Source organism: Podarcis tiliguerta, assembly GCF_965153285.1.
Source record: "Podarcis tiliguerta genome assembly, chromosome: 5".
In the NCBI taxonomy this organism is placed as follows: Eukaryota; Metazoa; Chordata; class Lepidosauria; order Squamata; family Lacertidae; genus Podarcis; species Podarcis tiliguerta.
In genome coordinates this window covers 67,333,751-67,347,399 of record NC_139538.1, presented here as the reverse complement: position 1 = coordinate 67,347,399, position 13,649 = coordinate 67,333,751, and the positions used below count along the sequence as shown (strand labels likewise).

At 43.0% G+C, this 13,649-nt stretch overlaps 1 protein-coding gene across 5 annotated transcripts in view; it reads left to right on the top strand.

The window, feature by feature from the left end:
* Positions 1–1,989: 1,989 nt before the first annotated feature.
* The window catches only part of LRRC20 (leucine rich repeat containing 20), a 73,450-nt gene continuing 61,790 nt past the window's right edge, over positions 1,990–13,649 (top strand). The window contains exons 1-2 of one of the 5 annotated variants that reach the window (XM_083441476.1): positions 1,990–2,860; positions 7,715–7,830. In XM_083441476.1, the coding sequence (XP_083297602.1) occupies positions 7,749–7,830 (82 nt within the window). In that variant the 5' untranslated portion in view covers positions 1,990–2,860; positions 7,715–7,748. Of the gene's footprint in view, positions 2,861–2,893; positions 3,750–6,095; positions 6,348–7,711; positions 7,831–13,649 lie in introns of those variants that run through there. The other 4 variants (XM_083441475.1, XM_083441478.1, XM_083441477.1 and 1 more) reach the window with 4 other exon arrangements.

The window sequence follows — 13,649 nt, the reverse complement described above, 5'->3', positions numbered from 1 at the left end:
CCTAGCCCCCCCCCCCAATTTTACTCAAGTTGGCACCTCTGAATGCTGGCATCCTTTGGTGGCTCAGTTTTGCACATATTGTAAACAACAGCCAGCTCCTGTGTGTCTGTCATATTTGTGTTTACTTGAGAACAGCAATTTAGGATTGTAGTCAGCCAAGTTTTTTCTCAGAACAGACTCACTGAGATTAATTTTTTTAGCAAGGTTCATTAATTTCAGTGGGTCTGCTCTTGAGTCAAACATGGTTCACCACCACCCTTCTGTGGGGCAGGGATAACAACCATGTGCGCGGGTCTTGGGCAGAAAGTCCCATTGAGCAAAGTGGGGATTTACTCAAAAGTAAGTAGTAGTCTTGGGCTCTATTGAATAACATCTGATTTTGAAAAGACCCTTAATAGAGCATGAATGCAGGCTGGTTTATTTATTTTTCTCTATTACGTAATTCTTCATCACCACAGGTAAAAAAGAATGAATGTTTCCTTTGGCACACATGGCAACATACTTAATCACAAGGCGGAAAGTCAAATGTACCGGATAAACTTTATGCTCTTGACCTTGAACAAGGCAGTTCCAGAAAAGAAATCATATTTTGCTGGAGAGTAATAGAAACCTGTATATCCTGTGTCACACCTGGACTCATTGGTGAGTTTAAGTATACAGTGGTACCTCTGGTTAAGAACTACCGTATTTTTCGCCCTATAGGACGCACCGTCCCATAAGGCGCACCTAGTTTTTTGGGGGGGAAATAAAGGGAAAAAATTATTTCCCCCCCCCGGCGCGGGGTTGGGGAAGCCCGAGCTTCCCCCGACCCCAGCCCCCAAACAGGCAGCTCTCTGCAAGCCGTGGGAGCCCAGTGCTGGCTCCCGCTGCTTGCTGAGAGGTACGCGAAGCCTGGACGCGCTGAGCTCAGCGCGCGCAGGCTTCAGCATGCAGGAACCTCTCCGCCAGCAGCGGGAGCGCTCCCCCTGCTAGCGGAGAGGTCCGCGAAGCCTGCATTCGCCCCATAGGACGCACCCAGATTTCCCCTTCATTTTTGGAGGGGAAAAAGTGTGTCCTATAGGGCGAAAAATACGGTAATTCGTTCTGGAGGTCCGTTCTTAACCTGAAACTGTTCTTAACCTGAGGTACCACTCTAGCTAATGGGACCTCACGCTGCTGCCACACGATTTCTGTTCTCATCCTGAAGCAAAGTTCTTAACCCGAGGTACTATTTCTGGGTTTGTGGAGTCTGTAACCTGAAGTATCTGTAACCTAAAGCGTCTGTAAACCGAGGTAACACTGTACCTATGCATAGGATTAGCCTCTAACCGAGCACAGAAATTTGCAAATCTGCTTCACACTAACAGTGCCTCAGTCTTATCTGGAATGAGCTCTCATCCAGTCCCAAGGTCCTGAGAAGTAGAGCTGTGTATCATCAGCATATTGCTGACAACTTACTCCAAAACTCTAAAGGTGACATGATTTCTAGCTCCTGCTACCTCCAAGGAAACAAAGCAGTTTTTTGTAGCATGAAAAATCGCTGAAGGGAAAACAGAATTGCCAACAAAATCAAAGTTTTCTACCAGAAAACAATTTAACCGTTCCCTCGTTCCTTTCCCACAAGAGGACCTTGCAATGTCACCTTGCAATGACCTGTCAAGTATTTTCGACACTTGAAGCAGAACTTTTTATTTTACTGTTGTTGTTTTGTGACATTAAGAACACGAAAAGAGTCATTCTAGATAAGAGCCAAAGGCCCACGTAGCCCAGCATCCTGTCCTCACAGGTGCCAAAGGATGCCTAAGGGAAGTCTGCAAGTAGGATCTGAGTGCAACAGCACTCCCCCGTGCCATTTCCCAGCAAGTGCTATTCAAAAACAAAGAGAGACAATGAAGGTAGAACATAAGCATCATAGTACATTTTAAAATTATTATTATTATTTATTTATTATATTTCTACAATGCCCTTCAGGGCAGATTACAGTATAAACACAAAATAATACATAACATAGTAAACTAAGCGGTAACACCCACACCCAGTTCAAAAGGTCACCCAATTGTTTAATTAGTCAAAGGCCAGGAAGAAGAGGAATGTTTACGCCTGGTGCCTAAAGTATGAAGGCACTAGGCGAGTCTCCCTGGGGAGAGAATTCCACAACTGGGGAGCCACCACAGAAGAGGCCTGTTCTTGTTTTGCTGCCCTCTGGGCCTCTTGTGGAGAAGGCACATGAAGAAGGGCCTCAGATGATGATCCCAGGGTCTGGGTGAAGAGGCCGCCCTTGAGGTACTGCAGTCCAGAGCCGTTTTCTATATAACTCTCCTATAAACTGCATTTACTTTGCTTTTGTAACCCACCCTGAGACCTGATGGCGAAGGGTGGGCTGGGCTATAAACACGAATAGTAAAACATACCAACATGCAAGGTGGGCTACTGAGTTTGTTCCTCACGCACACTAAACCCCCTAACGCACAAAGGAGTAGCATTCAAGCGCTTTCTCTGATCGGATAGCTTTCTAACCGGAGGACTGAATCAAAATGCGACCACGGTATTCCGCAGTCTAAAGTTGGCCGGTCGCTCCCGGCACTAGGCTGCCCGGGGTCCCTTCCTTGCAACAGGGGAGGGCGCTCTCTCACGGGGAGGGAACTGGGTGCCTGCTCCCTTTTCCCTTGCAGGCTCGCAGGCCTCCTTGCATCGGCTCCTGCACCGATTGGCTCTCCTTTGCTCTGCCGCCGCTTCCCCCTCCGGCTCCCTTGTGTTGGATTTCCTCCATCCCTCCTGGAAGGGGAGAGGCAGCTGTTGCTGCTCTTCACCATGGTCTGCCCCGCAGGTGCGTGGAGCTGCAGCGGCGGCGTGCAAAGGACCAGCTCGCCTTAGCTTTCCGGTAAGAGGCGCATCTGCCAACCAACAAAGCGGAGCTTGGGGCGGCGGCGCCGGCGAAGGAGCGCAGGAGGCTCCGCGGCTCGTGGGGAAGGAACCGAGCGCGGCGCACAGCTCCCACTTCCGGCTGCCATTCAGCTGCAGAGCGGAGGACGCGAAAGAGAGGGTCCCTGGTGCGACCCTGAACCACCGCTCCCATCGTCCCTGGCCATCCGCCGCGGCAGGGTGGGCTGATGGGAGTTGTAGTCCAAGGCCTCGTTTCCTTTAACAGGCCTTGAGTGGAAACCCCTATTAAACACAACATGGGTGTGTTGTGGGATGCCTTTTCTGTCTCTCTGTTTTGCAGCTGCCTCTGCTGTTCTTAGAATGTAGGGATATCTTTCCCCCGCCCAAGGAAATGAAGGGTTTTAAACCAAAAAAACTGGTGGAGGGAATCTTCTCATGGAACAAGATCGAGGTTCTGTTTTGCGTGTTGTCTCCAGTTTCAAGTTAGATTTATAGCTTGTTCCCTAGGCAGTGGCTCCAAAATGCCTTCTCGGTGAAGGCTCGACTGCAGGCACGATGCTATCTCTTTAAAACACATTAATTTCCCCCAAAGAATCCTGGGAACTGTAGTTTCTTTGGTTTGGTTTGGTTTTCTTGCCCATTCATTTTTATTGATCCCCTCCCCTCCCATTTTAAACAAATGGAGCAAATTTAATGGAACTGTACTGTGTGTGTGTGTGTGTGTGTGTGTGTGTGTGTGTGTGTGTTTTAAAGGCTTCTGGGAATTGTAGCTCTGTGAGGGGCAAACTACTCCGCATTTGGGTTGTGTATGGAAAGGGATGTGCTTTCAATGCGTGATGTGCACACAGCCTTAGCTGGGTCCCCTCAACCTGACACATCCTGAGCAGGTCAGTTCTGTTTGGTTGTTGCAGTGCTTTTTTCCTGGGGGGACACAGGGGGACGCATACCCCTAAACATGTTGCAAATCTTTGTACTTTTGTCCATTTACTGTATTTATTTTTCCTGCTTTGAACTATAAAATGGTGATTTTCTTGAGTCAAAATGAGAGTACCCCTAAACATTTTTTAAGAAAAACAACAACATTGGGGTGTTGGCTTGTGAAAGTAACATTTTGGGGGAAGTGCCTGTTTTGTGTGTTGGTGTGCAGAGCCTGTACTCAACAATCCTCGCATAATTGTGGAGGGCAGTGTTATACCAGACTGGAAAATATTTAGTGGGGTGGGGAATGATTAAAAACAGCTACAAGCCTAGTGGTGGAGCGAGAGAGTAAAAGGCAGAAGTCCTTGCCCAGAATCCAGGCTAAGTGTGAGAGAAATGTGACCTTGGAACATGAGAAGGGCAGGTTGCAAAGTACTGTATGTTAGGGCTGGGCGATATCTGGTTTTCAATATCATGATATATCACCAGCTAAACATCACGATATACCGATGTAGTGTGATAGGAATTTTATGGTATTAGATATATGGTAATGTTCATAACTGCACATACACAGATCAACACAGGAAGACCAACCTGGAACCATTTTGATTCCTAAACTGACCAAATCCTTTCTCTGCAAGGTTAAACTGGAAAAGCCTCCCCATTGTCTCTTTCCTCACAAGATATGTCTGTTTGAATAAGGTGTGAGCCTGTGGCCTGGCCCAGGAAATAAGTATTTTAACACTACAAAAGAATGGCCAGACACCCCAGGCAATCCAATCAAGTAACTTGCCAGACAAGAGATAAACTGTGACAAGGAGAAAAACAACATTTAAATTTCTGATGTAGGTGAGATGTATCTGAGGGGTGGTCTTAGGTTACACCCCTTCTGTGATGTATGCATAATGTTTCTGGGGGTGGTCCTGATCTAGAGAATGGGAATTTCAAAAGTCTTTATAAGCCCTTGCACAGCAATTTTGGGGGTCCTCTCCCTCTCCTGTGTGTGAGGGGAGCACCCTGTTGCAACAGATCAATAAAGATCAAGCTTACTTGCTGCTTTGCTTCTCAATATTCTCTGGTTGGCCTCTGTTATTTTCTCCTACCAATAGGGAACCTATGTAAGGACTCTATATGGGCTCTTGGATACCCCATAAGGGAAAAGGGCATATCTTTATTTACAACAGTAGCACAATATCTGAAAGAAGATGGAGTTACGTCGAGGCGAACATGGTAATGTCCTGGCAACTGCTACTAAGTGGCAGGTCTAAATCACCACACACTGATGAAATCATCAGCAGGCGAGCCAAAATGCATCCAAACAGGACTTTGGTTGGGGGCTTGGATACCAAATGGTGGTTTTCAGGTCCAGGATAATCCAAAATACAGTGATGAGTCACAGTGAATGCAACTAATCAGGGAAAATGTTGAACAACAGCAAACTCTAAGTTTGATGCATATAATTATAGGAAAATTAATGATAGCATGCTTCAACTGAAGATTTCTGGAGAATATAGTAATGTTCTATGCAGTTTTAGGGGCAAATTTAAAATTTACAAAAGTAGTAGATTTAGCAAAAAATAATAATTAAAATGGCAGTAAAGTCATTACAGGGGGAGAGAAAGACTTCCCCCATGCACACACAGGTAGAAGGGGAGATGGGAGTAAAGAAAAAGAGTTAAATAACAGGGCAACGTTTTTTGTTCTTACTCTGAAGAAAACAACCTCGGTTTCTTCTTTCATGGGGGTAAGGAAGGGCTGCAGAATGAAAAGAAACAGAGGAAGCACTGGCTGGCTACACAGTTTTCTCAAAATCGCAATGTTTGCCAGATAACATTTTATGAAACCGTTACCGTGCTGTGGACTTCATAACTGATTTAGAAAGATATATTGAAAAATCGCCCTATATGTAGTCATCTTCAACCATAGAAATCATATAGGCTGGTATATGTAGTCATCTTCAATCATAGAAAAATAATGCAGCGCTCACAAATTGTAAGCTTTTTCAAATGTTGTTAAAAGGCTGCTGTCCTAGGCATGCTTGCTTAGAATTAAGTTCCCTTTGAAATCAACAAGATTCAACTACTGTGCCAGTATGTAGAAGCTTGTGGCATACATGCTGGTTGAATGCAAACAATTACAGGCTGCAGTGCATGGTAGCGTTGAGCTTGTGTGTTCTCCGCTCCAACACAGTTGTGGTCGGCAGATGGAGGCTGTGTTATACTCCTAGCTTTGTACTCTGAGATTTGTTCAAGGCATAGATAACCCCCAGTCCCAGACAGGTTTAGTATTACTTGTTTGGCAGTGTCCCTCAGCTCAGCAGATTGGTTTTCCACCACTGGTCCAGCATTTTAATTTTGCTATTCTGTCAACTAAATATAGGACCAAGCTGCTGGGCTGCTTTTGCGGTGGCAAGAAAAACCTCTCAGTATTTCTTTGCATGTATCTTTACTAACTTAAAATGCCAGCAGAATGCACTAACCATTGTAGACTGGAATATGCTGAGCATTGGGCAGTAAACGTTGGACCAGACCACATAGACGGGCCGGAGTCTGACATTTTACCAGCATGTAAGTAATCAGATTGCTCCAGAAATTGCTGGTAATAGTGACTATATTCCTATTAGACTGAGAAAGGGCCTTCTCAACAGTGGCCCCTCCATTGTGCTTGTTGGCCTGCCTGGTGCTTGTTTTAATGTCTCTTGAGTGCCTTTTTAGTCTTCCAATTTAATAATGCCTGTGGAAATAATAATGGGCAATAAGCAATGTAGCCTTGAATATTTTTTGATTTGGGTTCTGTCTTTAATGTCAAACTGCATGGGACCTTCTTCTAACTTTTTATATGTAAAGGGAGGTATTACTCCTCTCTTCCTTATTTCATCTTATATCATTTTAAATTTACCCACTGGGATTCACACAAATAGTTTTATATCGTTCAAAGGTGGGGAACCAGATGCAAGCCTATTGATTTCAGTTGGATTTCCTTCCCATATGTATGCTTCAGATTTGAGAAATACTGTTAGGGTAAACTGTTTGTATCCCTGACACTGAACAAATAATATCTGTAGTCTTATAGTTTAACCTGCTTTTTTGTTTGGGACTGATAGAGCCTTCCTTGTTATAAATTATCTACAGTGGTACCTCGGGTTACATATGCTTCAGGTTACAGACACTTCAGGTTACAGACTCCGCTAACCCAGAAATAGTACCTTGGGTTAATAACTTTGCTTCAGGATGAGAACAGAAATCGTGCTTCGGCGGCGCATCGGCAGCAGGAGGCCCCATTAGCTAAAGTGGTGCTTCAGGTTAAGAACAGTTTCATGTTAAGAACGAACCTCCAGAACGAATTAAGTACTGAACCTGAGGTACCACTGTAGTTTCTTTGATAGCTAGAAGTACACAGAAATAATTCACAAGGATTTGGTAGTATTTCACTCCCCCTCTTACTCAGATGTTTGATGGTGAGATAAACTGAAAGATGACAGAGATCCACTTTTAATATGTTACGGAGAAAATAAAAGAAAATGACTCCCAACTTTCCTGCAGGCTGCTGACGAAGAGCGGTAACTTCTACAAGCAGAGGCTTAGCCCTTTTATGTCCACCTGTATGTTTCCCACAGATTGAATTCACATCTACTGGCCAGCTTCTGCACTGCAAGATGTATTTTCCTCTTGAACTCATTGCATGTCTCAGGCAACACCAGTTGCAAAGAACAAAAGGGGACTAATGGACAATATTTTCTTAGAATTGTCCCAGTTATGTTGTCTCTTGGTAAGGATTCTTGGGGCCGGGGGCATCCTGGCAGTTGTGGTCGATGCTGAATTTTAGCTGCATGTTGGTTTTAGAATAAGTGCTATTTGTCTGTCTTTAAAAAAGGTTTTGAAAACCCTTATGAAGCAGTAGTACAATGGCATCTATTGTTTGTTTGTTTTAGCAGCTCCCAAAGTGTTTTCTTGGTGGGACGTGACTGCATGGAGAAAAAGATGGGAGAAGCAGTTGCCAGAGTAGCCAGAAAAGTGAATGAAACGGTTGAAAACAAAGCAGATTCGCTTGGTAAGTGAAATAAATATTTCAGAGGAAAGCCAAAGTAATCCACTTATCAGTTGCCCATCAGTGCCAGTTCTCTAGGTGACATAGAAAATAAAATGAATTCAAATCCACAGTTTCTCTAAAACTAGAATTTGACAGAGCAGGAAGTGAAACGTGTATAAAAACAAGACAATTGTTTCAAAGCAGTGAGAATCACAGCAACAACAAGTTAATACACCCTAGTTCTACTCTAAGCTGTTTTAACTCCTCTAAGCAGTTTAAAAGTATGTAAACAGCGAATATAAAAACAAACAGAAATTCTTCATTATATAAAGCACAATAAACTACTAAATAGAAGGACCTCTTTAGTATCAAAGTAAAACACGTAACTATCAGCCTCAAAAATATATGGAAAAGTCATAGTAGCCATAGTAAACAACTAAACAAAATAAAGCAGGAAGCAAAATATTACAAATGAACATCATCTAAAAAGTATATAGGCATTTTAAAAATAACATGATTGACAATTAAGGGGGGGGAATCCACTTCACAACCACAATACCTGAATCAATCAAATCATTAAATGAATTGACTGCTTGACAATGAGAGGTGGTGGACTCTCCTTCCTTGGAGGTTTTTAAGCAGAGGTTGGAGGGCCATCTGTCCTATATGATCTAGTTGAGATTCCTGCATTGCAGGGAGTTAGACTAGATGACCTTTGGGGTCCCTTCCAGCTCTACAATTCTTTGATTCTATAATGCAGTTAAATTCCCAGTCCTCTGTACAGCAATAAACACAATCTAGCTACAGCTAAGAATGTTCAGTTTCATTCAAGCTCACCATTACATGGTCAACACACATCCATCAAATGCATTGATACTCTAAACCAATATACACAAACTTACTGTTTTAGCACATATTACATTCTCCACTCTATCCAATTTGGGATGGTTCAACCTTAGAAGATGAGAGTGTAACCCTCTACTTGCAGCCCTGATTTCTCTTTTAAAAGTTCCATTTTTTTATTCACTTGACATTTGAATAATGATTCAAGTAGTGCTCAGAGGAGGAGGAGAAGGTGAAGAAACACAACTCTTGGTCTGATGCTTGGATCAATCACTGTTACAATTCCTATGGTGCTCTGGCTATAAAAGATACTTTATCATGTTTCTCCCCTCTTACAATACCTTGTGAGGTTGGTCATTATTACAGGGAGGCTGTGATTGACAAATTCTCAGAGTTCCACTGGCAAAAGCTGAAATGACAAAGGAATTTAAGAAGATAGGAAGTAAAAATAAATCCATCAATTCATTTTTCAGTTACAGGTTAGAAATGTAATGGCTAATCTCATCTTTACCACTCTGCATAAGTTTCCAAGTCTGATATAAGTTACTAACCCACCTTTTCACTAGTTCACTTGCACATTTGTTAGCTTAAAAGAGAGTAGGGGAGTGAAGAGCTTTTGCGTAGCTTCCTTTACCAGGCCTCCTAGGGATGCGTTTTTTACTCATTGCATGTGACCTTTTCAAGTCTGTGCACAATCTTCTCTTGGAACAATATAGTAACAAATACAGTGGTACCTCGGGCTACATACGCTTCAGGTTACAGACTCCACTAACCTAGAAATAGTACCTTGGATTAAGAACTATGCTTCAGGATGAGAACAGAAATCATGCTCTGGCAGTGCGGCAGCAGCAGGAGGCCCCATTAGCTAAAGTGGTGCTTCAGGTTAAGAACAGTTTCAGGTTAAGAACAGATCTCTGGAACGAATTAAGTACTTACCCGAGGTACCACTGTTTATATTAAACATGCAGGCTGGGTATTAATTTCATTTGTTAAATCACGTTACTAAGGGATATAATAAGGGATGCAGGTGGTGCTGTGGGTTAACCACAGAGCCTAGGGCTTGCCGATGGTTGGCGGTTGGCGGTTCGAATCCCCACAACAGGGTGAGCTCCCATTGGTCAGTCCCTGCTCCTGCCAACCTAGCAGCTCGAAAGCACGAAATGCAAGTAGATAAATAGGTACCGCTCCGGCGGGAAGGTTAATGGAGTTTCCGTGCACTGCTCTGGTTCGCCAGAAGTGGCTTAGTCATGCTGGCCACATCACCCGGAAGCTGTACGTTGGCTCCCTCGGCCAGTAAAGTGAGATGAGCACTACAACCTCAGAGTCATCCAGACTGGACCGAACAGTCAGGGGTCCATTTACCTTTACCTTTAAGGGATATAATGGAGGATGAGACCAACTCTTGCAAATAATTATTTGTTACACCTGTAATCCTATCCAAGGAACTGATTTGCTTAGTGTCAGCAATGCTTTTGCATCAGTTGAGCCCAGATCATTAACTGGGCCTCATGAGATCAACACTCATAGTTATATCTATGATGTTGTAGTTTATGAACTCTTTATTCACTCTGACTGGACATCCAGCAGGTGGAGTTGTTGCACTGCTAACTAAGAAGCAACTCTCTCAGTGCACTGATTTTTCAGCTCTGGGGACAGTGAAAAAATGAAAGTGCGAGTCACACTATCTCTTATTCGTGGGCACCTTCTGATGGCACATTCACTAGCAAAAACGTAGCAGTTCCTTTAGATTTTCATTAATTGTGCAAACATTGGTTTTAAAAAACCAAACAAACTTCAAGCAGTGTACAGTCATACCTCGGGTTACAGATGCTTCAGGTTGCGCAATTTCGGGTTGCGCACCGCACCAAACCCGGAAGTAACGGTACGGGTTACTTCTGGTTTTCGGCACTTGCGCATGCACAGAAGTGCTGAATCACGACCTGCGCATACGCAGACATGCGGGTTGTGGGTTGCGAACATGCCTCCCTCACGGATCAGGTTCGCAACACGAGCGTCCACTGTACGTTCACTCGTTGGAGTGATAGTCAGTCTAAGAGAGCCAGTGTGGTGTAGTGGTTTAGAGCGGTAGTCTCGTAATCTGGGGAACTGGGTTCGCATCCACATGCAGCTGCTGGGTAACATTGAGCTAGTCACACTTCTTTGAAGTCTCTCAGCCCCACTCACCTCACAGAGTGTTTGTTGTGGGGAAGGAAGGAAAAGGAGAATGTTAGCCGCTTTGAGACTCCTTTGGGTAGTGATAAAGCGGGATATCAAATCCAAACTTCTTCTTCTTCTAAGGTGGTGAGTCAGTCAGCTTTTTGCCATAGCTGCTCCCCTTCCAAAATGAAACCTCACTGTCACTTTTAATTTCTGGGAAATGTTTTCAGACAAAGGGCCCCTCAGGTAGTTGACTGAGCTGAGAGGTACCTGGTGCAAAGAAGGTGGGGAAACACACAGATCAATCAGCCAATCAAGTATTTACTATTATCAACTCAAGCATGAAAGAAAGTACAAAATATTTTAAAAAATACAAAATCACAGCCTCTAAAGAAAAAGGTGGAAAGTTGGAAGCTAACAACATTAGCAGGTCAACATTCAAATATTCTACCACCTGTTCAGAAAGGGATTTATTAGTCTTCAAGGAAGATCTTCAAAATGGTCAGCACCTGTTCTTGAAGTTAACTTTAGCAAATCTGCCATCTATAATCCTGGAGGGTGAAATGTTAATACGTGCCAACAAAACTGCACTTGAGTTTTGTTAGAAAATAGCAATATGGCAGGTAAGGAAAGCATTTGTAAGATTATTACAAAGAGACAGCAAGACATCCTTGCAGATGCTGACTCACTGACGTCAGTCCCCGTAGCAGGCAACTTGAATTTGATACGGTCTCTTGCTTGTCATTAATACTAATTTAATTGATGGACACAGTACATATGGTTGTAGGAGTAGTGAATGGTTTTACAAGAAAGCAAAAAAGATAGAAGCACCCATGCCTGCAGCTCCTTGTTATGACAATTTGGATCTGTGCTATAAAGTCATTATAGATTTAATTTAAAACGTAATGTGGTATCGATTCACACTCTTGACTATATAAAATAATGCAGTGGAGTAGAAAAACTGTGGTTGAGAATGAAGCTGATATCTGGGAAAACATTTTTATATTTAAAATGCGACCTTTTTCGTTTAGTGAAATCCCTTGGGCTTGCGCTTAGAGGAATATCTCTTGAAGGGTTAAAGGAAGAATATGTGAAGAATTAAATACACACAGGAATGACACGTGTAATCGAAAAGGCCTGACCTAGCTTTCAGTAGAATCATTGGAAAGTTTTCTTTATATTATTTAATTTATTAAATAATTTTATACCTCATTCTTCAAGAACAAGAAGCCTCCCAAGGTGGCTTCCAAAAATTAAAAGCAAGAACTGTAATTTTAAATACAATTAAAATCCACAAAAAGCTGTATTAACAATAAACAACCAAAGGACATGGCAAAGAAGAGGCGAAGTTGATTTTGAAGTTTTAAAATGTCTTACATATTTAAGGTTTTTGTGTGTGTGTATGTGTGTGTATGACATTAACACTTACTTCTGAACAATATGTTTAGAATTTAACATCCAATGGCATATGTTTAGGGTTCCAATTAAGGGTTTGCTCAGTACCTGCAAGAATGGGAGTTTAGTGGCAACTCCGGGTGTTTCAAAGGAAGAATTGGGTATATTAATAAAGTAACAAAAACCATTAAGAAAAAATGGAATTGATTATGGGTTTTTTGTTTTATAAAGCAGAAGTACAACACGAGCAAATGGGAACGTAGTTGTATCTTTAGTGCAAAGTTTCAGCTCCATCTTGAATTGAAACCCACTCTATGCTAAGGCTCATTAATGAGAAAATGTTGATACGATCTGGCTTCTATCAGGGAACTTTGCAAGGCACCTCCCAATGTGATTAAAATGTTAATTACTGAAAGTATTGATGCATGCAGGCCCAAAAATACAGCAAAAAGCAATATAAGTATTTCTTGAAGTGAATAAATTGCATCTCCGTGAGTGATCTAAATAACTATTCACAACTCTTCGTTGAGTAGGAAATGCTTTCTCATTGGTATATTGTAGTCAGTTTCTTACTGGACATTTTGGGTCTTTTGGTTGTTGATCCAAATGACTGACACAATAAAATTAGGTTCTAGTCCGATCTACACATTGTTCAACGATTTTTGGTCTGCATGTCGCTGCTAAGGCAGATCGCACCTAGGCCTTGCGACATGATTCAAGATGGATGTTGAGGTGCTCTGCCAGTGGGAAAGACACTGGTTATGACACCAGTTCATAGAGAGAGGTATGACCATAAAGCAGAGGTGGAGAACCAATGGCACTGCAGCTGTTGTTGGGTTCCAACGCCCATCAGCCCCAACCAATGCAAACAATGGCGAGGGATGATGGGAGTTGTGGTCCAACAACAACATATGGAAGGCCACAGCTGCCCCACCTGTGTCATAAGGAATTTATCCACAAAGTATTTCCACAGGGCAGCCTTTCCCAACCTGGTGCTCCCCAGATGTTTTGAGTTCCTCTCCTGTCATCCCTCCATGCTGGCTGTAGCTGGCTGGAATTGGAATCCAAAACATCTGGAGGGCAACCAGGTTGGGGAAGGAAGTCATAAAGAATGGGAAATAATTGAAAAATCCCCAGGTATGGAAGCCTGATGCACTCCTTGGAAGGAGGGGTGTGTCTGGCTTGCACGATCAAGCCTTATCCAATCAAGTTGAGGATGTTTCTCATGGGGCACTTTCCTCCCAACACAGATTGTGTGTGGGGGGTGTGTGTGTGAGAGAGAGGGGGGGGGGAGGAGAGAATAGCACCACATGTGAAGAATTGCACACACGGGTGGATTTAGTTGCAATTATCCTTGTATGAGCCACTGGGGTGCACAGCAATAAGACAAGGATATTCATGAAATGAAGATTTAATGAAACGCAAAAACATTCCAATTGTAAGAG